This window comes from Suillus paluster (assembly GCF_016628075.1).
Source record: "Suillus paluster strain FC165 chromosome Unknown EDB91scaffold_47, whole genome shotgun sequence".
Classification (NCBI taxonomy): Eukaryota; Fungi; Basidiomycota; class Agaricomycetes; order Boletales; family Suillaceae; genus Suillus; species Suillus paluster.
In genome coordinates this window covers 283,142-307,241 of record NW_024537607.1, presented here as the reverse complement: position 1 = coordinate 307,241, position 24,100 = coordinate 283,142, and the positions used below count along the sequence as shown (strand labels likewise).

At 49.8% G+C, this 24,100-nt stretch overlaps 7 protein-coding genes across 7 annotated transcripts; 4 read left to right on the top strand and 3 right to left on the bottom strand.

Annotated features, from left to right (window-relative positions):
- Positions 1-4,407: 4,407 nt before the first annotated feature.
- On the top strand, positions 4,408-6,943 carry EDB91DRAFT_1056763 (uncharacterized protein; the record flags this gene model as incomplete). Its single annotated transcript, XM_041314030.1, has 7 exons — positions 4,408-4,898; positions 4,952-5,305; positions 5,359-5,555; positions 5,612-5,970; positions 6,041-6,283; positions 6,338-6,756; positions 6,817-6,943. The coding sequence occupies 7 exons, from the start codon at positions 4,408-4,410 to the stop codon at positions 6,941-6,943; spliced, it is 2,190 nt and encodes a 729-aa protein (XP_041174898.1).
- A 712-nt stretch (positions 6,944-7,655) lies between these two features.
- On the top strand, positions 7,656-8,312 carry EDB91DRAFT_1250881 (ribosomal protein L11; the record flags this gene model as incomplete). The annotated part of the gene is made up of 4 exons (XM_041323278.1): positions 7,656-7,670; positions 7,725-7,820; positions 7,876-8,023; positions 8,074-8,312. The coding sequence occupies 4 exons, from the start codon at positions 7,656-7,658 to the stop codon at positions 8,310-8,312; spliced, it is 498 nt and encodes a 165-aa protein (XP_041174897.1).
- Positions 8,313-9,307: 995 nt separating this feature from the next.
- Positions 9,308-12,402, bottom strand: EDB91DRAFT_1146767 (uncharacterized protein). The gene is made up of 8 exons (XM_041319257.1): positions 12,125-12,402; positions 12,039-12,063; positions 11,407-11,932; positions 11,077-11,358; positions 10,807-11,028; positions 10,619-10,755; positions 9,957-10,562; positions 9,308-9,899 (listed from the first exon to the last, which is right to left on the bottom strand). Exons 1-8 carry the CDS (start codon positions 12,175-12,177, stop codon positions 9,669-9,671), a joined length of 2,082 nt encoding a protein of 693 aa, XP_041174896.1. The 5' UTR covers positions 12,178-12,402; the 3' UTR covers positions 9,308-9,668.
- A 369-nt stretch (positions 12,403-12,771) lies between these two features.
- On the bottom strand, positions 12,772-15,355 carry EDB91DRAFT_1056865 (uncharacterized protein; the record flags this gene model as incomplete). Its single annotated transcript, XM_041314036.1, has 5 exons — positions 12,772-12,968; positions 13,023-13,247; positions 13,298-13,629; positions 13,687-13,975; positions 14,653-15,355. The coding sequence occupies 5 exons, from the start codon at positions 15,353-15,355 to the stop codon at positions 12,772-12,774; spliced, it is 1,746 nt and encodes a 581-aa protein (XP_041174895.1).
- A 677-nt stretch (positions 15,356-16,032) lies between these two features.
- Positions 16,033-19,844, top strand: EDB91DRAFT_1146762 (uncharacterized protein). The gene is made up of 17 exons (XM_041319256.1): positions 16,033-16,112; positions 16,229-16,298; positions 16,356-16,416; positions 16,467-16,748; positions 16,800-16,875; positions 16,926-17,080; positions 17,130-17,271; positions 17,321-17,654; positions 17,702-17,866; positions 17,919-18,029; positions 18,083-18,158; positions 18,211-18,305; positions 18,408-18,717; positions 18,776-18,802; positions 18,854-19,013; positions 19,065-19,350; positions 19,405-19,844. Exons 1-17 carry the CDS (start codon positions 16,094-16,096, stop codon positions 19,721-19,723), a joined length of 2,688 nt encoding a protein of 895 aa, XP_041174894.1. The 5' UTR covers positions 16,033-16,093; the 3' UTR covers positions 19,724-19,844.
- Positions 19,845-20,250: 406 nt separating this feature from the next.
- Positions 20,251-21,454, top strand: EDB91DRAFT_1250876 (uncharacterized protein; the record flags this gene model as incomplete). Its single annotated transcript, XM_041323277.1, has 5 exons — positions 20,251-20,311; positions 20,365-20,568; positions 20,622-21,169; positions 21,228-21,365; positions 21,416-21,454. 5 exons carry the CDS (start codon positions 20,251-20,253, stop codon positions 21,452-21,454), a joined length of 990 nt encoding a protein of 329 aa, XP_041174893.1.
- Positions 21,455-21,606: 152 nt separating this feature from the next.
- Positions 21,607-23,456, bottom strand: EDB91DRAFT_587063 (uncharacterized protein). Its single transcript, XM_041327796.1, has 6 exons — positions 23,369-23,456; positions 23,005-23,261; positions 22,861-22,946; positions 22,725-22,812; positions 22,343-22,671; positions 21,607-22,289 (listed from the first exon to the last, which is right to left on the bottom strand). Exons 1-6 carry the CDS (start codon positions 23,371-23,373, stop codon positions 22,026-22,028), a joined length of 1,029 nt encoding a protein of 342 aa, XP_041174892.1. The 5' UTR covers positions 23,374-23,456; the 3' UTR covers positions 21,607-22,025.
- Positions 23,457-24,100: the final 644 nt, after the last annotated feature.

Here is a 24,100-nt window from a genome sequence, read left to right as displayed (position 1 = left end):
TAATTCTCGAGCGTGGCACCTGCATACACTGCACAGGCCGCAACAAAGGCTAGAAGTAGAACGGGTGGCACTGGACAGTGCTGATCTTCAGAAATGCCCCGAGTATCGCAAAATACGTGGTATGCTAAGGGCCCTGATCCGTAAGTTTCATGTGTGCTGGAAGCATGAGAATGAGAGATGATGAGGAGAATTCTATCAAGGTCGGCCTTGGAGACTGGAACTGGCGCTCCAGCACGATCCGTGCCTGAGTGCTTGGTTGCAGGTACCCATAATCGCAAGCGATCGCGTGCTAGGCAATGCGGACGAAGAGGTGATAGCAAAGGTGTCAAACTGGCGGCATATGGATGCGGTGGACCTGTGGGTGCGGGCAACAGTAAGGGAGTGGAATTAGCAAAACATGGAGCGCCGACAGCGCGTGGCCTCATAGCTGAGAGCAGTGTGACTGCGGGAAGTCTCACTTCTTCTCCGGTCAACCAAGCTTGCAAATGACTAGCCACTGTGTCCATTTGTGAAGTGCCTGGGTTAGACGGCGGGATGAGGAATTTTTCGAGATCCCCAGGGAGAGGAATGGGTGGGAGCAAGAAATGCCTCGGGGGGAAGACACCTCTGGAAGGCCCGTCTGCTGGATTGTCTTGGCTGGGGACATAGCGGAGATGGAAAGAGGAGAAATTGTCTTGGGAATCGAGGAGATGTTGGACCCTTCTGAAAACAATGTTGGTGGCCCTATTGCGACTCCGTCCATTGCGCCAACCATCAACGACGCCCTTATTGTCACAATAGACCCTGAAGTGAGACTGAACTTCTGGAATAGGCCCGCAGGAGGGCATGGATGAGAAGTTCGAAACCGGTGGCCTCTGCCCAGCCAATGTCCCATTCTCCATTGAGTGTCTGCCATCCTGGCCATAGGTACCAGGCACGCCAATGCCCATCGATAACAATTCCAACTCTGACAGTGGTGCTGGCGTCTAAGAAGGCCCGAGCATCGACGAGTTGAACTGGGTGTGGGATTGACCGACCGACGAAAGGTAGAGAGAGTTGTTTAGACCACCACTTGAGGTCTTCGTTGAGATGACGGACAGAGTGATGTGGCATGAATGGACTCGCACTACAGACTCCAAGCATACTTTCGAGTGAGGTGATGTACGCTCGTCCAGCGGGAAGCACGAGGCAGGCATGAAGAAGTTTCCCATGCAGCTTCTGAACATTGAGTAGTACATGGGTGACGTCCAAAGACCATGCTGTGATGGTGGCAGAGTATCTCCTTTTTTCCTTCCACCAGCGCCACTGTGAGCGACGTGAGGCACCACAGTAAACCGATGTACACAACTTGAAAGCTGAACAAGGTGTCCTTTGTCGGTTCCCAAGGTATATCGAGATCGGAGGACGTGCGGTTAATGTCGCAGAAGTCAAAAGTGAATTCACTATCACTTTCATGCGAGCGAACTGAAGATTCAGATAAGTCGCGGAGCGGGAAACCGCAGTCTTCAGCAAACTCATCAAATGAACTGTCACTAAATTCGTCACCTTTGTACCATAGACGACCACCATTCTGAAGCTGGCCTGTTCGGGCCAGGCAAGTATGAACCAACAAACGCTGATGATTGTAAGTAATGAGATGCTCTTTGCGGATGCGGAAAAACAGGTGGTCATCGACCCATTTGACAATCAGTCCAAGACCTTGTGCTCGCAATAAGTCGACCCAGCATCAGCAACGTGACCATAAGCCCCGGCTGATGGCCCCATGCCAAAGGCGGTACAGGTGTCAATGCAGAAGGCATCCTCCGACAAACGGACCACTGTTGCTGGCCACTGCAAAGGGTGTAACGGAACAGTGCGATAAGCTTCAGCCATGTCCCGTGTGGCACCTTGAGAGCCTGGTGGTAGACCACGGATGATGGTACAGACTGTGTCGAATGTCCCCCATGTACACGGGAAATCATCGGAGTTAACCATGGAATTAATGGATGGTAATGGATGAGCCAGGGACAGAATATCAGGGAAAGAGAAGTTTTGAATGACACAATATTTTCCAGCTTTGCCAGCTTTGGGAATGATTGATATGGGTGAGGATTGGAAGGGTCCCAGGGCGTCCACAAGTTGCAGGCGAGTGAAAGGACCGATGTACTGACCGGTTTGCAGCTCGCGAGACAAAATGGCTGAGAACACATCCTGATATTGATGAACTGAAGTACTATTAGGTGGGGTTTGAGTGGAGTGCAGCAAAGGCAGGTGCAGATTGAAACCTGCACGTAAACCAAGCGGGATATCCGGGTAGCGATCGAGTAGATCATGAGAGTGAAGCAAATGTTCCCAGGAGGAAGAATTATAAGGTGTGATCGGCCGCAACTTTCTGTGCTTGAGAACAATGCTGAGATCCGTGTGTGGTGGAAGGACAACCGGTGCAAATGTGTCGTTCATTGTGTGAGCGATTGCTGCATCCACGACTCCTCTGCCAGTCGAGGCAGAGTGGCTGGTTGTTGGAACATAATAGTAGCTGTTTGTTGACTCTGTTGGTGAGCACAGGGTGGGACTTGCTCCAGAGACACTCGGCGGTGCAGTCGATGAAGCTGTGGGTGTGACTCCCCAAACAAATGGCGCACACAGTGGGAGAGAGCTGTCCATGTGCGCCATCCTGAAAACCCAGGTAATGATTCGAAGCATTGGGATCGCGAGAGGACTGAGTTTGTGTAGATTGCCCAGGCAAAGCTGAGCGCTTACGATCTGCAGTATGCTGCGACTGTGAAGATCCCGGAGAACATCCCTTAAGTAAAAAATCGGCTACTAGGTAAATAATGGAGATAATCATCGCTTGGGATGTCCGAGCTACCTCGTGGTTCGCTAGAAATGTACGCAGGACATGCGGTCGATCGTCCGTGATATGTATGGGGATATGTGAGAGTAAATCGGTCCGAGCCGCTTAAGGCAACGTAATAGGGAGTTTGAAAGGTAAAAGTACTGTATCTGTCAAATAAACCAAAGAAGAATATACTATGCACCAGTGAACAAGGATTTATGGATATGGGGTTCGACTGATTTTTCGGCTGGGCGCACTACTAAAGCTTCCCCTGCATGTGGTCTTTGTCTTCGATAGCCTGAGCCACCTGCCAGACAAGGGTCGAACAATCAGACAGCCCCCACTGGCTCACCCATGACTTCCAGCGCATGCTGGAGTTGTTTGGCTTTCAGTGGACCAAGGTAAGTTTTGCTCACCTCAAATGAGACTGTTGTCTCACCACTCCCCAGGCCCCGAGTGAAGCCAAAGCCGAATTGGCTGCCATGAACACCCACGGTGTTATCAACGCCGTGATGACCGAGGACAGTGATGTTCTGATCTTCGGAGCGTGTGCATAATTAGAACGTATGCCATCATGTTTTTCTCATGCTTTTGCCATTGATTTGTCGCAGTGCGAAGAATGACAAGGACTATCTCAATGTTCAAGTGTATACGGAGGATGGTCTCGAGCATGGTGCCTCCTTGACCCGAGGAGATCGGCTGCTCATTGCCCTCCTGGTGGGCGGAGACTATGATAGAGGGGTGCCTGGTTGTGGAATTGAGATTGCTCACAAGGTTGCTATGTGCAGCAGAATTGGCGAGAATATGCTCTGCGCATTCCTGTCTATGCCGCCGGAGGAGTTCTCTGAGCGTTGCGGAGGACCTCGTCGATGAACTACGCACTATGCTCACCAATGACCCCTACCATGACCTCAAGCGTCGGTATAAGGCTGTCCGCAGATTGTATCCCATGCGATTTTCCACGTCGTGCAGTGATCGACAAATATGTCCATCCTCCGACATCTTTTTCAGCCGTGGAGAATGTGCTACTGGACGTGTCGTCCTCCCAGCCACATCTTGCAGACCTTGCAGACTTCTGCAGGCTGCAGTTGGGCTGGGACGATGATGCCATCATTGACAAGATGCACGGGAGTGTGTGGGAGGGTGCATGTCTCCGCACCATATGCAAGGTAGGCGGCACATGTGGTTCAATTTTTATAGACTCTAACTCGTGTTTTAGTTGCCCCGTCAGCATGCGGACCACACAGACCGCCGGCCGGTGTTCAAAATAATTGCTCGTGGAACGTTGATGGCATTGCGGCATGATATCGCTATTTATAATATCAAAGTCGATGGTCGGTGGTTGGCACACAACACTCTAGGCAACTCAGCTCAAGGGAAATTCTCTCCCTCGTACATGCGTCTTCCGGCAACAATACTGGATCATATGGCTCCCCAAGTAGTGCAGCAGTATATTAGTGCCTAGTGCAATCAATTGTCGTTTCCTAATCTAAATAGTGTGAAATGTGAAATGTGAAATTGTCATTAACTAGTTAGAGGCCCCTGACAATGATCTCCGTCCCGAAATTTTGAACTACCTTTGTGCCACACTCACTCGTTCGTGTTCACAAAGTATGGCACGACTCAAGAAGGATTCCGCGAAAGCCCCCCAGCTGCCAGACACTGCTCAGAAGAAAGCTGGGCGAAAGACAAGATCAGCTGCTGCGAAGACAGCTTTAGCAGACGTCCAAAAGTGTAAGGAACATGGAATAAAAACTCACCTTCAGGCAAATAACACAAGGACGAACTATGCCGGGCATGTTCGGCGTGGACGGGAATGGTTGGCAAGCCATTTCGAAACCCCGAGCTGTTCTGCTGTCAGCGAGACTTGGAGGGGTGACACGTCTGAAAACTCACTCGTTCTGTTGCCTGCAACTGCCGAAATACATGCCGACAATGACGTGTATGAGGACCCGGCCTTCAAATATGCATTTGAGAGCATCCCGAACAGATGCTCTGACAAAGCACTGGCGCTCTTCATGTCCCTGAAAGGGTTCCACGAGAACCTCAGCAAAACTACTGTCGAGAGCATCCGTTCGGCATTTAAGAAGCTGTGGGAGCTATCGTGAGTATTATCGTACACAAATTAGAGCATACGAGCACTGACTTACATTTTAGAGATGGTGATACCTATCGTGGCAAATGGCACTTCAATGAGGCGAAGCAGCGCTGGGAAGGAAACCCTGCTGATTCTGCAGACATTTATGATGTGCTGTCATCCATCAAGCATAAGGCAAGTGCCGAGGGAGGAGATCGCACTCACTCAATGGCAATGACGAAGGACTACATGGATCGGGCATTCCGATGGCACCAGGCTGTGTGTCCACTCGAGATTGCACTACAGATGATTCAGAAGGTGATGAGTGGTGCTCAGCCTTCGGATATGCACCTGGACTTGGAAATGAGGACAAAACTTACTCGCCATCTTGAACAAGTCACGTTCACATCGAACGGATGGACGTTATGGACAAGGTGAGATCTGATTAGCTTTTCCGCAGCACGTGCGCGATCTAACTTGCCCGCAGGTGTTTTGAGCTTGTAAAGTTGCAAAGAAAGGATATCTCACTTGATACCACTATTTTGGATGGGGTGCTCGGCGTGTACCTTGCAAACGAGACACTCACGCTGAGTAAATGCACATCATACTTCGAGATCTTTCTCGCTCACCGGAAAGGATGGCAAAAGAAGGTGGACAAGGGCCAATGGGAAGCAGATCTGAGATGTGAGTTGCTCACATTAAATCGAAGCCGGATGACTAAATGACCTCACCACTGGCAGCAAATCACTACAAGATTTATCCACGCCCCAACATGCCAGCCTGCGACAATTTCTTCTGGATGTTAGTTTGGATCAAGTGGCTTGAATCATTTCACTACGGGCGAACTCTCCAGCCGAACGACTTCATTTTTCCTGCGATGAGTGCAAATGGTGTTGTGCATCCTGGACAGCCAATCTCTCACGATACGGTACAAAAATGGATCAATGAGTCAACCGCTGGCGCTGGCATCCGTGGTAACTTCTCAACTCACTGCTTTCGTCGGGGAGGTGCGCAATATTGGTTCATGTTTGCTCCAGTGGGCCAGCGGTGGACACTCGCTAAAGTTCGTTGGTGGGGGGGATGGGCTGATGGCGAGCAGGTATGTCTCATGTTCTTATGACTGACACTTGACTGATGCAGCATTTTTTTCTCATTGTGTCTATTTTCAGCGTGATACACTCGTTCGCTACCTCCTCGACGAACTACATGCATATGAGACTGACTACAGTGATGCCCTTGCCCCCATCTCCCGCGGTGCTGATGCCTCCCTTGCTGGCGAACATGCTCTCGCCAGACCAGCATCGACAGAAGAGCTTCGCATGGTGCACGCATCCGTTTCAGCAGATGTCAACTCCCTTCGCAATGACATGCGCTCCCTAACGAGTGTTGTAGCACAGGCTGCCTGCACCACAGTAATCGCTCTCCAGCGTCTCGATTCAGGCCCCCGCTTCACCAACGTCTCTGAGTGTGCCTCCCGCACACCAACTCCACCTGTCAGAGACATATGTGCGAGAGCCGAACAGCCGGTTTTACCCAGGCCCGTCGTCAGCCACACTCTCCCTACCACCGAGCCATCCATCTGCACCTCGTCACAACAACTCTGCACCACGCTGCCCATCAGCATCACTCGGGCTTCAAGTACCCAGAAACTCCCAACACCTGGCCTTGTGATCCCTCGGGTCCCAGTCTCTCGTCCCAACGGAACCACCAGCCCGAAGCACAACTCCTGGAAGGAGATTGTCGAACACTGGCTTGTTGGCGATCGAGACCGAGGACTGACAACGCCACTGAAGGACTGGCCAAGGCACTGGTACCAAGGTGCAAATAGACGGTTTGCATCAAAGTACCACCAACGTGCAACAATCGCGCTAGAGTTCATTAATCAGTAAGTCCCTGCACTGGTATCTACACTGCCGGCACTGCTAACCCTCTGTTTCGGCTCCAGGTACGAGTCGAACGAGGCACGCTTCCTCGCAGCCTATCCAGAGGCCGAGCTAGGGCACACGCAACTTCTGAAGGCTGTGAACAAGGCACGCGCTGCACGAGGGGACCGTATCTCTCGCAACAAGTGATACCGGTCCCGTTTTTACTACATACTATCATTGCCTTTCAGTGCTTTCACTGCTTCGCTACGATGTTTCACTGCTTTGGCTGACTCTGTACATTCCACACTCACTGCCTACTACTTAGTAGCATACTACTGATACTCTACCTTACCACTCGCCGTCGCTAATCATGCCCGCACCCCACTCGCGTTTGTTCCGTCCTGCCAGCGCATTTGTTGAAACGCTCTGTTTTTTTCAACCAAAACTCACGCCTGTCACACAAACTGGTCATGTGCCAGCGAGGTCAGCGAATCCCGCCTCGAAAAGGGAATTGATCGTGGTCACGTGCTCTCGCTTGGTGTTTTGGCTGAGCGCCACCGTAAATTTCTCGACATAAGTGTGCGCCGCGTCGCAACTAGAACGCGCTGGAAAGGCGTCACCATCTAGAGGAAGTTAAGGTCTGACTCCTTCCAGCCTGTCTTCCGGTGCATGCCTGCTCTCCCAATATGAGTCACTTAAATTGTTGTCACATCCATACCGTTGAAGGTCCTCCCGTGTTTAACATGTCAATATTTGGCTGAGGAGAATGATACTGTGCGTAAAATATGCGGTCGTGAAGAGAGCGGCACAAGCGTGGGAACAGCGGTGACTAAGCTGAGGTACTGTACAGTTACTTCGAGGTTTGAACTTTAATCTCTAGTCATCCCAGGGAAAAGCGATCGACCTCCTCACCTTCGCCATGGCCCCCAAGCTCGTCCGTCCGCTCTCTTACTTTCCACCCGTAATACAGTTTTAACCATCATGTTAGGACCCCAACGAAATCAAAATTATCTACCTCCGGGCAACAGGGGGTGAAGTTGGTGCATCGTCAGCACTTGCCCCAAAAATCGGTCCTCTCGGTCTGGTGTGTGTCTGCAGTCTGGTCGCAAATAATTACAAAAAGCTAAAGCTCGAAATAGTCACCCAAAAAGGTCGGAGAAGATATTGCCAAAGCTACCTCTGCATGGAAGGGTCTACGCGTGACTGTCCAGCTTACGATCCAGAATCGGCAAGCAGCAGTCTCCGTCGTTCCTTCTGCTTCCTCCCTCGTCATCCGGGCGCTCAAGGGTGCGCAGTTATACCTGTATTTCATTCCCCTCTCATATCGCTTGTGCTAGAGCCTCCCCGTGACCGGAAGAAGGAGAAGAACATCAAGCACTCGGGCAACGTCACTCTTGACGAGATTTTCGAGATCGCCCGAACAATGAAGTCCAAGTCACTATCAAAGGACATGGCTGGCGGCGCGAAGGAGATTCTCGGCACTGCCCAGAGTGTTGGTTGCACAGTCGATGGCCAACCCCCACACGACATCATCGATGGTATCAACTCGGGGGAGATTGAGGTGCCGGATGAGTAAAAGCCCGTCGATCACGAGAGTCAGTGTCTCGAGTTTTTTTTTCGCCCGTCATGTAGATTTTTTTGACAGTAGTAATGGATACATTCCAACGCTCCGACATGTGTCCCCATGCATTGCCTTTGGAGGAAGGGGTGAGGGGGTATGTATATGGTGGTTGAGCTGCACAAAGGTGGCAAAGCGAACAATACTGCATGCACCCTTGTACTCTCGACTTACTTTTCCCCTTCATGAAGGAATAAGCTTGAGATTTGGAACTACTTACCAGCTGCAGTACGCAACCTATGAAGTCTGACGATTGCAGCGAGAACTATTGGAAGTATGAGCAATCACCAATACAACCATAAACTAACACCAATCCAACGTACATCGCATTGGTATCGTCTTACATCAGTAAAATACCACGTTACTTAATCAACTTGGCTGACTTGGCTGAAAACTGTTTGCTCTCTCCTGCAACATTCACTTGGCATATCTTGATTTTTTTAGTGCAAACTATAATAAAATATGTATGTTAACATAACCCAACCACTTTTTTCTGAACATGTTGAAATTGAAATTTTGGCAAAGTGTGTCAACTTCTGCAAAGTCACTTAAGTGCGAGTTAAGTCTGTTTAAGGCAGCTTAAGTAACGTGGTATTTTACTGATGTAACAGCTTGGTTGTAGCCTGAATTTGATCTGCGGAAGCTACTCACAGGCTGGAGAGCTGGCTTCAAACTCCCTTGAACGTTCGCGCACCACCGGCTCGCTCCCTAGTACCGCATTCCATATCACTGAAGGCAGACGGAGGTCTGGACAAGCACATTTCATGAATGACGTCAAAGTAGCCGGGCTTCGTGACCTCTGATCACCACGGAAGACAAACTGATTTAGTTCTCGGAGCCAGACGCACTCGGCGGGTATTCATGTTTGTCCGTCCTTGGAATCGTTGTCTCTTGGAATCGTTATCTCCACAAGCAGCCTGACTTTGCAGATGATACGGAGAATGAAGGAGATCAGTCCGCACCCAGCTCTCCGTCGCATTTTTACTAGCGGAGCAGCAGGGCGGAGAATACAAGAGAATCGCGTCAGATCGCGATATCATTGCGCAGGGGAAAGACGTGGCTGCCGTTCACACCATGATGGACGTCAGGACACTAAGTAGACATATTATAGCTGTATGCATTTTGATGGACAGTGTTGTTTAGAACGTCCTACAGGGTAGTATCCAAGAAACATATATCTGCATTAGGTGAGGATAATTATAGCTAATACGAGTATACGAGGGAATGTTGAGAGGTTAATGAGCGAGAGCATCACCGATGCCATGATGAAGAGGTGACGTAGTGCCACGGTACTACATACAAGAGCTGAAGCGTTCACATATTTATCAATCGACCGGACAGATACTGTGCATCAATGGAGTATAGCAGCTTGACGAACTGTTTCCAAGTCTTCTCTGTAGGAGCAGCCGTACTCTCAATCTCGTTGATGACATGCGGGTCCTGATACCTCCGCCCGTACTTCCCGTAATGGCTAACAAGACTGACAACAGTTCGACATTCATATCCCCACTCAGGAGTAAGATTCAGAGCACGCCAAACATGTCGCTGCGTAACAGGATAAATCAACACTGCACTGGATAACGTTACGAACCGTAGACTTACCCTCTCAACCCTGGAGTTTGGCGCACCATCCCAGTGTGACGGCGTTTTTCTGTCTTCGTGTTGCTTGACTGTGTTTTCAACGTAATTATAGGACCACAGCATGTCAGAAACACGCTTCGGGCCTCCATGAGAGATGATTGACATGCATCGAGGCCATTCCTTGTCGCTCTCTATGTCCGATCGAATGAAATTAGCAATTGCATCGTCCCTCTCATCTGCTGTCTCCGCATGACGCCCAGGGATGGGGGGCGATATTTCTCGTACTTCTTCTTCATCGGATGAAGAGGAGTTTCCCTGGTCTCCATGTCTTGACCGTTTCGCTCGGCGTGGTGTGTGGCTAGGAGAAGGAGTCATCTGGACTGAGCTTCGTGACGCTTTATTTTGAGGCGACGAATGGCTTTGGGAGGGACGTTTTTTCTTTTGGGGACGGTAATCACTTTGTGACAATAGATCGATACGCGTATCGCGTGTGACTACCGAATGCATTGCTTGCCTGGAGCTTTGCTGTCGAGAGAGTGATAGAGCCGTATCGGAGTCAGAGCTGGACGTTGGTTGTAGTTCACGAGGAACTCGGGGAGGGGGAGGCAAACGGCCTTTTGGGACAGGCTAAGAAGTGAAATCAGCAACTTTTCTTGGCAATCAGCGTGTCAAACCATACGTACAGCCTCGACTACGACTTCAAGCGTGCGCTCTTTGCTCACGCCAAGATTGCACGATTCTGCTTCGAGGACGTTGTCAGCGTCTACACGCATGAAAAACTGGCGATATTTTCCGCGAAGCGTGTATACCCTCGCAGGACCTGTGAAACAAAGCTCACAATGGCGAATCGCTAGTCGGCAGTGTAACCTACCGTCTATCCGCGACGGTCCAGCCTGCAAAGTCTCGCAGACTTCTTTGGCATTTGCCCAAAAACCACCGTCTGATTCTTCGCCTGGCCGAAGAACCACTTTGATCTCTGCAAGTTGGTGATCAGGAACTCCACTTCTAACGTCCTCGATGAGGAGGGTCAACATCCGAAGAGGTCGCATTGGTGCCCCAGAGGCTGAAGGTGCCGTAGATCGTTCGTGTGCCGCTGCAGAAATGTCAGATCGGGGAGGTAATGCGGAGACTACCACGTTACAAGAAGTCGGTCTCGCAGGTTCTTGAAAAGATACCGCACTTGTGGAGGGCGAGCGTGAACGTAGATTTCTCTCATAATCACGGCGGTAATGCGATTGCACTCCTGGGTGTGGTGGGTAATACATAGTGGAAGGAGGTTGAGGTTGGCGACTTGGAGCTGACGGCTGAGTTAAAGTACCGGTGTCCCGTTCAGTATGCTGTCCAGTTGATCTCTTGCTCCGCTTATTCTTGGTATTTGTGGCCGGTCCGCCAAATTGGCCTGGGGCGCGGCTGTGCCTTGGACCTACAGTGGTGTTATTATATGCCCCCGGTGTCGCATTATGGAAATTACGTGTGGTGGATGCTATTGTAGAAGATGCAGCTGGGGAATGAGCTTCCGCAGCTGGAGAGGCAGCATCAGCGACTGAAGCATTAGACATTGTGACACTAGCACTAGGCGATGCAGCGCTACTCATCCGATACATCGAAGAGTAAGGACCCCCGCCAGCATATAGTGCGGGCTGTGTTAAGGGTTCTGGTGTGGGTGCTGATGTGGGCTCGGTGGCCCGGGAGAGCCTGAACCGGCCTGTCTGAGCGGAGTACTCCGGTTTGGCTCTCTTTTTCTTTTTCTTAAGTGGTGCCTGTCCTGGGAGAAATTGGATTGCGTTCGTATTTGAGGGCAAGACAGCCTGGTACGTGTTGACAGTTGCGGTGGGAATTACGGACGGCTGCCATGAGAAACCAACTGCTTGGCGAATCAATGGCGCTGGTGTGCCATCTCGGGAAGGGGTATCCGCATTATCTTCATCTTCGATCGGTGCAGGGACTACGAGGGTTTCATCGTCGGAGTTGGGAGTGAACGACCGTTTCTGCCGCTTCTGCAAGGTTGGATACAAGATGTGAGACACTGCGCAGCAACGGAAAGTAGAATGAAAGAAGGAAAACATGCAAAATGACCAAGATAAATAGCAAGATTCCACTTACAGCAGCAGGTGAAGATTCTCTACTGCTACTAGCCTCGTTTGATTGGTAGGCGTCCCATTGATATAGCAAGAGACACGAGCACTCACGATGATGATGCACGTCTACCGTACCCTATTCGTGCATCGTTGTCACTGTCCATTCGCGTTGAGGAGTTCTTCTACTGGTGAAGGACAGAGTCACGGTTAAAGAGACTGGCTGGTGAGACCAGGCAACCACCTCGCCGTTGCCCTGCTGTCAGTTTGTGGGTCCCCAAGTAAATTTAGCTGTGAAATAATTCTTACAAGTATGATTAAGTATGCCCTTCTTAGCAAGAGGTAAGCTAAACTGTGGATAGAACAAACCTGATAGAATGGGCCTACAGAACGGAAATCGGTCGAAGCACAGCGAACTAGAAAGGAAACTTAGTGCCGGTCACTTGTTCCAAACATAGAAGCACCCCTGAGATGATGTCCTTTTGCACGCACGGATGACGACCCTGACTCTTCAATTCGCGCGACGCGAGGAGGCCCTGCAGCTTTAATTCGAGAGTCATCTCATATGGACACCGCTGGACGAGCAAACATCTTGTCACCGTGTTGTTCGACGGAATATACGTAATGGGCGTTTATTAGTCAATGGACCTTATCTGATATTGATTTGAAAATTCCACCGCAGCATATACAGGATATCGTTCGATTACGACAACTGGTCAAAGAGATATTTGTACAGAAGTAGCTGGCAAGGTTCAAAGGCATTATGAGGGTCCATAGATCCTTTTCGCATTTAGACTAAAGATTGCATCAATCGCGTCCTGCTCCACCGCAAGCTCTGCAAACGACTCCCGCACAAGTGCGTACCAGTCCGCGGGGTTTGGGAACGAGGGTGCAGCAAAGGAAGGTGAAGTGCCAAAAATAATACGCTCGTAGCCAAACGCTTCTAGCACGGGGCCAACTGCCAGGGATCAGTTAGCGCTGCACCGATGCATAAGAATTTCTGAATACTTACTGAACATCTTGATTTTTCGTTTCCATTCACGATGTTGATCCATTTCTGAAGTTGGATCTGCGGGACCTGGTACGGCTTGATTCCACATGGGGGGCGTAAACTTCACATAAAGATTCGGTACCAACGACAGGGCTGCGGAGTGTGCTTGATAATTGCGGTAACTTGGATGAGTGAGGAGCTTAACAATCGGCAGGCTCAGATCATGGGGCGGTGGTAATATATTCGCTGAAATTCGGTCAGTTCGAAACACTCACATCAGGGCGAAACCCGCTCACAGAGGACTGTAGGGACCTTTTTGTCTCTAGAGAGATCTGCTGTGGCCTTCATGAGAAGGTCTTCAAACACTTCATACTTTGAGACGTTCGACATGACATCACTTTGAACGTCAATATCGATAAGACGACTGTTTGAGAATGCCCATTTCAAAGTCTCAATAGCCTGAGATCTAGCTTCTGGTTCCTCGTGCGCAGCTGTGTATGAGGTATAAAGAGACTGGGGAATGGATGACTCTGAGTGAGCCGAATAGTCCGATGGAATGGGGCTGCTAAGCTCGAAGGGAGCCGCCACAGAAAGGACTCGGACATTTTGCAAAAGAGACGACTGCAGCCTGAGTACAGTAATCAAGATAAGGAAATGTAGAATTCCCTTAAAGTCAAAAGCTTACCCTTCTGGCATCCCAAGGTTGTTTAACAGTAAAACAACACCTGCGACCTCAGTGCCAGCCAGATCAGTGCCAGCACTTTGAGGTGCCTCAGACCGCAAATGAGCGTCAATTACTTCGCCTGGAAAGAGCGTGCTGGGAGTCGGAGGCAAGGGGAACATGTCAGAAGTCCCTGTGCTTGGTGGGCTGAACGCAGACAGAGGTAAACTCGGAAGGTTCTTCGGCCTGCGACGGCCACTCCCCAGACCAGGCGATGGAAGGGGATTCGCAAAGCTCATGATGAGGAATGAAGCTGGATGTAACAAACAGAAACAGGTATACGTAGGTGCAAAAGGCTCTATCCGTTTGAGTTGCAACGATCAGCGGATCGATCTGATAATTATAAAGCAAGTTTATCAGATCATAGTCTATTCCCACGCACGAGTGCTTTAAACCTGTGCCAAACTAGCGCCCACGGAAAGTGTCCGGACTTCGCAGGTGTGGAAACAAAGCTTGTAAGTAGGTATGTATTTCACTCAAGGTCATCAATTTTAGCATGGCAGAATGATGTTCGCTTTATTCGAGCCTCGCAATCACTGCGCGGTGCTTGTGGTGACGAACCGTGTGTTCGTTTTTTCAAATTGAGGGTACATGCATCTAAAAATGTCCACCAGTCCGACACAGCAGATAGTTAAAGGTATGTCCAAGTTGTCTAGTTATGCAGCTGAGCTTCTGAAGTCATAATTGAGGTCTAATATAGTAAAGTCCAGGTATGCGTGATACGCAGCGGGTATCTTCACGAATTCTCGTCATAAACATTCACTGGATCACATCACAGCATCACGGTACAATGGACGTTTCAGCCATACAGGTCCGAGTTTGGCTGGCGATGAAGACCGCTGCATGCGTTCAGTCCATTTTTGCGCCTTTTTTTGTGCCTTGCAGAAATGCTCGTGTCAGCGGCGAAATACTAATGTGATGGGCGAGTACTCACCGTGAAATCATCCTCATCGATTTCTGAAGCAAAGAATTCGTCAAAGGCATGAAGCGCACGTTCACGTTCTTCGTGCCGACCTTGATCTCGGCCACTTTCGAATCCCTCTTTCCGACCAATTTTGTGACCCTGCTTGAATCCCGGATTTGACTCTCGTACTTCGCGGATTCCATATTGTCTGCCTTCTTCAAACCCATCATCCCTGCCGTCCTCGAAGCCCTCCGAGTACCCAGCATCCCAACCCTCGTTATGCCCAGTAACAAACCATTTCTTCGAACCGTATCTTCGACCTTGTTCTATTCCTTGCTCCTTTGTCTGCTGCTTGCTGAGCTCGATCTGAAACTTCCTCGCGGTATCCCGTGCTCGTGATGCACTTTCATCGGCTTCATTTCTTTGCCTCTCTAGGATGCGGATGTCAGCCTGAAGTTGCTTGACCTCTCTTTCCAGGCTCTCAATGCGCATTTGATGCCGCCGTATCTCTTCGTTGGCACGTGCAGCATCGAGTTCCGCGTAACGCTTGCCCATTTCAGCAGTACTGACACGCGAGGTCAGCTCCTGTACTCGGAGTTCTGCGAATTCTGCTTTAGATTCGGCCTGATTTGCCCTGCGCATTTCCTGATCAAGCCTGCTCCCTGTCGACCGAAGGGTCGATCTAAGGTGATGTGCTTGTTTTTCTTCTTCAGCCAACACCAGGCTCATGAACGTCGATGCCGAGTAACTGGGCTCACGGTGCTGTGAGCTAGATGACTGTCTATGACTCTTCTGCTTCCCATCCGCGTTGTGTAGCGTGTTGATAACAGCAGGGTCTTTTAGTAGTTCTTTGAGGGGTGTGGGGGTCATAGTTGCTGTGTGAATTTGTGCCATGACGTCAACTCTATCTGGCTGTTTGCCTTTGCTGCCCGTGGCTTGTGGGGGAGAGAGCAAGTCGCCATCGCTATCACGGTCAGAGGTAAGATGCTCGTGAAATCGAGAGGGGGACATAATCGGAGCAATGAGGGTATTGGGATAGCTTATGGGGAATGGTGTTGTGTTTCCGCGGTGCACTTCATATGTGCGCAGTTGCTGTGCCCAGGGCGTACGACCCCACCCGGTATGCACGTGTTGATTGACACAGCTAGTTTGGTGATATGTGCATAGCAAAACGATCTGGCATTCTAAGCGTTGAATTATTTCCCTCGTAGCCGTAGGCAAAGCAAAGCCCACTAATTCAGGCGTTTGACTGCGGACGTCGTGCACGGCTTTGTTACATACTGCAAGGTCCTCGAGGTCGTTTAGCAACAGCATTAAGTATGTTAATACGGAAAAGGAAATAGGTTCCCATCGGATCTGACGTCGATCTGCTTGAACCCTTGCGTGAAGCACTTTAAATTTCTAATAACTTACTGTCGTCTGCATCTACTACCTCTTGCTCAGGTGTTTCTTGGATAAACTCACAGAATGTCGCTCAAAGCTGTATGTCTGAATCTTTTCTTCGGTTTCCTGTCCTTGACTTACTGTGTATAGATCGTAAAATGTGTGTGCGCGAAATGTCCCATTCTCCGCATTCTGTTAACCCTAGGGTATGAAACCTAGCCGTCATCTCTGGCGACACCCTTGTTTTGCGTGGACGTCCAGGACCACAAGGGCAGAATCCAAAGGAGAGGTGTGCAACTCAGCAAGTCTAGTGGGGAAAGACGGTCTGACACGTTGCACTTCGCAGAATTCTACATCTTGCTGATGTCGTGGCTCCGAGAATGGGAAACCAGACTCGAGAAGACGAGGTAAAGCATAAGCACCGCATCTTTTGTAACATTGATTAAGTTGTTTCCAGCCATGGGCATTCGAGTCTCGTGATTTTCTGCGTGCATTCGCGGTAGGCAAAGAGATTTCTTTTACTTCCACACATAGCTTTCCTTCCAATGATGATGTCACGCGTGACTTTGGTACTGCTGACATCGGGGGCGTGGATGTTGCCTCTGAGATGCTGAAGAACGGTTGGGCCAAAATCAAGGAATCGAAGCGGGACCCTTCGGAGGACGATATCCGAAAACGTGACATTGAGGCTGAAGCGAAGACAGCGGGAAAAGGTTTATGGAATTCTCATGGTCCTCAGGTGCGTGTTCTCGGCTATCATGCTTTGGTGTTACTTCTGACATATTAGTAGGCTCGTGCCGTGCATCAATCAATGCCAACTGATTCGCAAGCATTTGTTTCGGAGTGGAAGGGAAAATCTCTTGACGGTAGGCCTTCTTCTTGCGGCTAAGGTACGTATTCTGATCACCAGTTTTAGCACTCGTGGAACAAGTCCGGGACGGATCTACTCTCCGAGTCCGACTTTTCATGCCGGATGGTGAGCATCAAATGGTCAACATTGCACTTGCTGGTGTTCGTTGTGCCAGGACATCCTCGAAGCAAGGAGAACCCTCGGAGCTTTGGGCGGAAGAAGTAAGTAAATTGACATGCCAAAGTAGCATTTTTGAAATACGGTTTGCAGGCAAAATTCTTCACGGAGTCCAGGCTACTCCAGCGACCGGTACGGGTAATCATACTGTCGTTGCCAACTTCGACAGCGACACCATTCCAAGCTGGGGCCAACAATGCGCCACCTCCACCAGCATCAATATTTATTGGCACTGGTACGTTGCTTTCTGTGTCCGAGAGTATGTTAGGCAATATCCGCTGTAGTCCTCCATCCCGCTGGCAATGTCGCTGAACACCTCGTCGCTGCTGGGCTCGCTCGCGTTGTCGATTGGCACGCTGGTATGCTGGCTGCAGGAGGGGGTATGGAGCGCTTACGTGCCGCTGAGAAAGCTGCAAAAGAAAAGCGAACATGTTTGTACGCCAACGTGCCAACTGCATCTGCATCGACGACTGCCCAGTCCAACGGCGCTGCTAATGGAAATACCCGCGTCTTTGACGGAACCGTCACCCGAGTATGGAGTGGTGACCAAATATCCGTCGTTGACAAGGAGAGCGGCAAGGAGCGCCGGTTGCAGCTCAGTTCAACAAAAGGCCCCAAGTAAGTAGCGTGTCTTCTGACCGTCGACATCTTCTGATAGTTTTCAGACTTTCCGACCCTAAGCAAGCTTACTATTCACAGGAAGCTCGCGAATTCCTTCGCAAGAGGCTTATCGGCAAGCATGTCAAAGTTATGGTCGATTTCATTCGTCCTCGCGAGGGAGAATACGAGGAACGTGAATGCGCGACAGTCCGATACGGAAACCAAAGCTCGTAAGCGAGATACATATCGTGCGGTTCAAGTCCACTGACATTTCCGATCCAGTAATGTTGCAGAGCAGTTGGTGGAAAAAGGCCTTGCCTCCGTTGTCCGTCATCGACGTGATGATGAGGATCGTTCTCCAGACTATGACAAACTCATGGCTGCAGAACAAGCGTGAGGCATTGACACCCTATTGTGTGTGTAGTATCATTGACTCTTGACCTTAGCGCTGTTGCGGAGTCCCGTGGCATCCACTCTGGTAAGGAACAATCAACTCCGAAGCCCCCCGTCAACATTTCAGAGGTGTGTTATATCTTTTCGTTGCTATTCTTTGTAGATCCAAACTCTCTTCTAGTCGGGTGCACGTGCCACCACTTTCATCAATGGCTTTAAGAGGCAAGGAAAGATATCTGCTGTCGTCGACTATGTCGCCTCGGGATCTCGCTTCAAGTGCGGTTTACCTTTATGTTCTGATGAACAATTTTAATTACTTTTTCAAGGCTGTTGATCCCCAAAGATAACCAGTCGCTCACCTTGGTCCTTAATGGTAAGACTGACGGACAACAATTTCCAAACCACGCCTCATTATTTCTCAGGTATTCGAGCGCCTCGAACAGCACGTAATCCTTCCGATAGGAGCGAACCGTTTGGTCAAGAAGCTGCAGACTTTGCAACTCGCCGGTACATGCAACGCGACGTGGAATTTGAAGTGGACACCGTCGATAAATCTGGCGGTTTCATTGGAACGTTATGGTTGAAGAGTGAAAATGCCGCGATTTCTCTAGTCAAGGAGGGCCTTGCGACGGTACATTCCTTCTCCGCCGACAGCTTGTCCTGGTCGACACAACTTTACGCAGCTGAAGTAAGCGTTACCTGGATTCTTAGATGTCAAGCCTTTTTTTGATGCTATTATATTTTAGGCAGAAGCCAAGCAAGCACAACGAAACGTAAGAAATACCTTTGATGCGCTTTTGTTTGATGATTGATCCTGTTCGAAGTTGTGGGAGAACTATGATGAAGAGGCAGAGAAGGCTGCTCAGGCTCCCGCTGCTGAAGATGACGCTGGAGGCTTAAAGTCGGAATATCTGGACGTCATTATCAGTGATATCCGGCCAGGAAATGCCTTCGGTTTCTCAGTGCAAATATTAAACACTGAGGGTAAGCCTCGCACAGAATCACCGAATGGCTATTTTTGATCGTGTTCGTCAGGCATCGCGACCTTGGAAAAGCTGATGCGCGACTTTTCTCTACACCATCGCGTCGCACAGCCAGCACCGTCAAATTTCGTGCCGAAAGCAGGAGATTTGGTATCTGCCAAGTTTTCGGATGGGTCATGGTATCGTGCCAGGATTCGTCGTACATCCGCAGTTAAGAAGGAAGCTGAGGTGACATTCATCGACTATGGAAACCAAGATACTGTCGCATTTTCAAATATCCGTCCTCTCGATCCCAAATTCCGCTCCCTGCCCGGTCAAGCGCAAGATGCTCGCCTAAGGTAATCGTGCAGTTCTGCATTTTGTGTTTATCGAACTGATGGTGTTTTGCGCAGCTTCGTCAGGCTTGTGTCTTCTGAAAGCGAGTACCACGCAGATGCTGTTCAGCGCTTCCGTCAACTGTGCGAAGATCGCAAACTTGTTGCTAACATTGACCACAAGGAAGGCACTACGCTCCACCTGCGTCTCATTGATCCTAATGACCCCGTCGCTATGCGAGATCCTTTGGCTTGCATTAACGCTGACCTGCTGCGCGAGGGTCTGGCATCAATTGACCGCAAGGGCTGCAGGTACCTTGGTGCATATCCACACATTATGAGTAAACTGCAGGGTGCAGTTGCTGAAGCGAAAGCGCGATCGTACTGGGATGTTTGAGTTCGGTGATGTCGAGGAAGATGAGTAATTAGTGATACTTACTCGACAAGTAGTACTGTTGAATTAATACCGGGAAGACTTAGTCAGCTGCTAATACACAACTCACCTTGATCAGTTGGGGATTAACTTACACTGGCGCGACAAGCATGGAACCTATGAGCCAACTCGGCGCTAGTACTTCACTTCCTCAACTTAACAAAGGCCCACAACTTCTCTCCGGCTCAGGCAGTTTCCAGAGCTACTTATCTTCTACTGGTTCATATCACCGTCACGCTAGAGGGGCAAGTGTCCACCTTGAGAACCAATCATCAGTTCATGCCAACAACAGCCAATCACCTCGCCTTCAAAGCGCAGTATTAGAAGCTTCTTCCCATCCAGGACCCCTGTCTGGCGTCGCGCGATTCATAACTAACTTCCCTGGATTTCTGCTCGAGGACCTCCATCGCTTCCGCTATGGGCACCTAGGAAGGTTGCGATTTTTTTTGTCTCTGTACTGTTGCGTGAGCGTTCTTTTCCTGTCTTTCAAAATGCATAGCGCCTTGCGAGGTGCCGTTGCAGCAGGCCGCCCGCACATGGATTATGTCTCAAGTACGTCGCTAAGGGTATTGGAATACATATTTTCTGAGATTCGGACGTGTTAGACACAACGTATCGTGTCTCCCCTCTTTCAAATTCATCGATTCACCAGCGAATATCCATTGCGTTTCCCAATGTTCCACCACCTGGCCATCTGGAAACCTTCACCCTGGCTACTCATTCCTCGGCGGACAGTGACCTCACCGCTTGCCTGTGGGTCGAGGAAGAGAGGCTACACGATACTCTTACCACACTCACAAATTGGCAAGGTGAACTGGACTGAGTCTTTGGTTGTGGAGCGCAATCGCTTACTGTTTTCTAGGACCCATGTCTTTGGTCATCGTGACCGTCTCTGCACAGTTAGGTTCAACGGACCGTCTTAACATGCTCAAAAGGTTTCCGGAACTTATGGACCTCTATGATACACGTGCCTCATCCGGTCTGTCGTTCCACGTACTCCAAGTCTCGTCTTCTTCTGGAGGATCCGCCAATGCCTATTTGAACGTTGCTCGTCTCCTGGCGCCCACCGATCGGGTTGTCCTGTTCCCCGATGGTTTACCTTCGCACCTATCAAGTGACAATGTGTACAACTCCATTGTTCGGTCGACGTCCCCGCTACCTCTCGTACTGGGTAACAATAGCCGTAGGATATATCCATTCGCCCCGATGTCCCCTGTTGTTCTTCCCAAGGATTATTCTTCGTGGTGTACCGAACGTTTCTCTCTTTTCCGATCTCGATCACTCGACTGGGATGACTGTCTCTGGCAACTGTGGCTTGAAAGCGGTGGTGAGGTCAAATCCGCGGCGGTGGATGGCTGGCCAGGGGAGGAAGCTGGTAAACCGAGTGCTTCTAATAACTCCGCCCTATCCGTACGTTGCACGACTTGAGCACCCGGTTGCCTCGTTTGGGTCTTACGAACTACTTCAGGCAAAGCTAAGACGACGCTGGACCGTCAAGTATCGTGCAGAAGCCTGTGCTCTCGCCGTGAAAAGAGGACAGATCTTGGAAGCAGCCAGTTATGCAGACAAAAAGGCATTCCAATGGCGCAAGAAGTTTTGTCACGAGGTGAGGTCTTGATGCCCTCAAACCGTGTCTGGGAATCACTTGCTGAAAAGTTCAAGTCTCTGGGCACTTTCCCGCCAAACGTTGGTTAATCAATGACTTGCGGATGCATGCAAGAAATGTATATCGAATTTTGGGGCCATTCAATCACTATACCTGTCTATCATTCGGGGTGAGCGCTACACAAAGGATGCATTTTCATTCGGAAACTCGTCTTCTACACCGTTGAACTCTGGTCAAAATGTTGACAAAATTCATTTCTAACACTCTTCGTGTGGTCTACATACCGATGATACCATGTGTGCATGCGTGTCCTATGACAAGAAAGCGGTCAATTAAGAGCGCTAGATAATGTAGGTATTCAATATACATTGTGTACGAGTAGCGTGCTAATTCCGCGGAAACATTTCGGGTCTGCGATATGTGAAACGGAAAAGTCCATTCAATGATACGGTGCTGGCAGAGCGGATTGCAATAACACAAAAAAAAACACACAAAAACGAGACTGATTGATGAAAACGCATGGACCACGGCGAGCCCATCCGCTGAACCAGGACTAGAAACACGGAGGGCAGGCAGGGACAGATGTTCCAGTCCTCGAGAAATTCGTGCATTCTGCCTTTTCTCCCAAGTTTTTGATTCATACGCACAGCCCGGCGAGTCTTATACCGCGCTGTCGACTGGGGCATCAGCCTTACTGGCAAAGTGGCGTGACTTTGGCGATTGTACGGATACATCGGGGTTGGTTTCTTCGTCGAAGTTAATCTCGACAGTCAGCTGATCTGGTGGAACAGACGTAGGAAAGGTCTGGGGCATCCGCCGCATTTGGAGGGAGCTCTCAACGGTTGAGTTGTCGAGGGTGGTGCAACGTTTTGTCCAGGCCTTGCCTTCTGCGACGCGAAAGATAATAAGGAGTGAGGCAATGATCTAGAGTACAAACGTAAGTCACAATGTGTTCCGAGTAGTATGAGCAAACTTACCTGCGCCTCGCCCAGTATTTGCAGGAATACATCTGAGAGCGGGTTGTGGACGACGAACGGGATGAGGTAAAGGAGCGAGCATATTGAGTAGATGGAGGCGGACTCAATGACTATTGCTGCGAAACTGGCGTAGATCGCGCCGTGGCCTGGGCCGAGGATTTTGGAGAGTCGGCGGCGGTGATGTAGCAGGCGCAAGACGGTGAGGAGACTGACGATGATGTTGATGGCGAGGGCGACGCAGGTGTATGGGAAGAGGAAGCGGATGGACATCCAGCCGCTTGTGGCTTTTGTTGGGCTTGACATGATGACGAGCCACATAGTTCCGGTGACTTGAGAAGGGTCAGGAGGGATTGCGAATGAGAGAGGTCGGTCCAGCACATACCGAGAGACGTGATGAACATAAGGCTTCCAATTCCCAAGATAACGTGGTGTAATCTGGTATCTCTATATACTACTACACACCGCCAAATCTTATGATGTGATCAATAGTGAGATGGGAGATGTGAGTGTATACTTACCATCAATAGGTCTGCTAACCAATTCGAAAGCAGGAGGGCAACACCAAGTGGAGGTGAGAAGTGTATCCTCGCGAATGCACTAGGACCTGTATGCGTGAAAGAACATAAGTATACGATACAGTCTACTTCACAGTTTGCATATACCTCCGGGATACTGACGATTGTAGATGAAGGACAGTTGCGCCTCCTCCGCGGTGAGCGCCATATACATCGTACCCAACACAAAGAGGAGAGTGACATAGCAGAAAAAGAATATGTTTTTCCTGTAGCCAGTGGCATGCAAACGAATGCGCGACCAGAGAGAGCGCCAGCACATGTAAGACATTACGACCACCACGCCATAAAATATGGCAGCTACGATGGTACCATGCAGCCATGTGGCCTCAGCATAGATCTGCGCGCTGGATGAGTCGGTGTTGTGAGCCATGGTGGCATACTGATCTGAAGATTAAATCTTTCAATTTATGGGCGACCATTGTGGAATCGTGCCGCTGCAACGCACATTTACACCATTCACTGCCAAGTTGCTCACTGCTGGCAGATGCCTTCTACCCTTGAGGGGGATAAGAATACGCTGTGCACGTGATTGAGCGCTTATGACAGGCGTTCATAAGTGACGTGATCGAGGGGAACATTTTTTCCGGTCGCTTTATATGAGTGCATAACCACCTTATCTAATCTCCGATTTCATCTTCCGATGTCTGCTTGTAAGTGCCAAGGACCGACTCGGATGTGCAACTACTAGGAGTCTAGAACCTAGAGTAACTCGCTAGGACTATCTGATTTGTTATCGCTTGCTCGTGATAGCATCATGGTACTGGCAGTTCGATTCATTGTTTGCAAAGTTGCAAACACATGCTGTGACTTCAATGCGCGAGTCTGTTCCTTTATCCGGGGGAACACAGAGCACACAGGACTCAGATTGTATCCACACGCTGAACTCCAAGGTGAACCGCACCTCAATTGGCGTGCATTCTCTGGTCCTACAAACTTGTGTATCGAAAATCAGACAGGCTACAGGCACTACATTTGAGTGATAGGCACACCGTTTCAAATGTGAATGGTGTATACTATGGACCCTGGTCTGACATGGTGACTCGAGAGCGAGTGTCACTGAGACATGACATTGACACTTCACCCGGGAGCCACGAGACACAAATATTCAAAGAGATAACGCAAGCTGGATTGCCATCGAGAAGCGCAGCTTGTGGGGACGTGACGTCTTGTGCTTCGTCTGGTT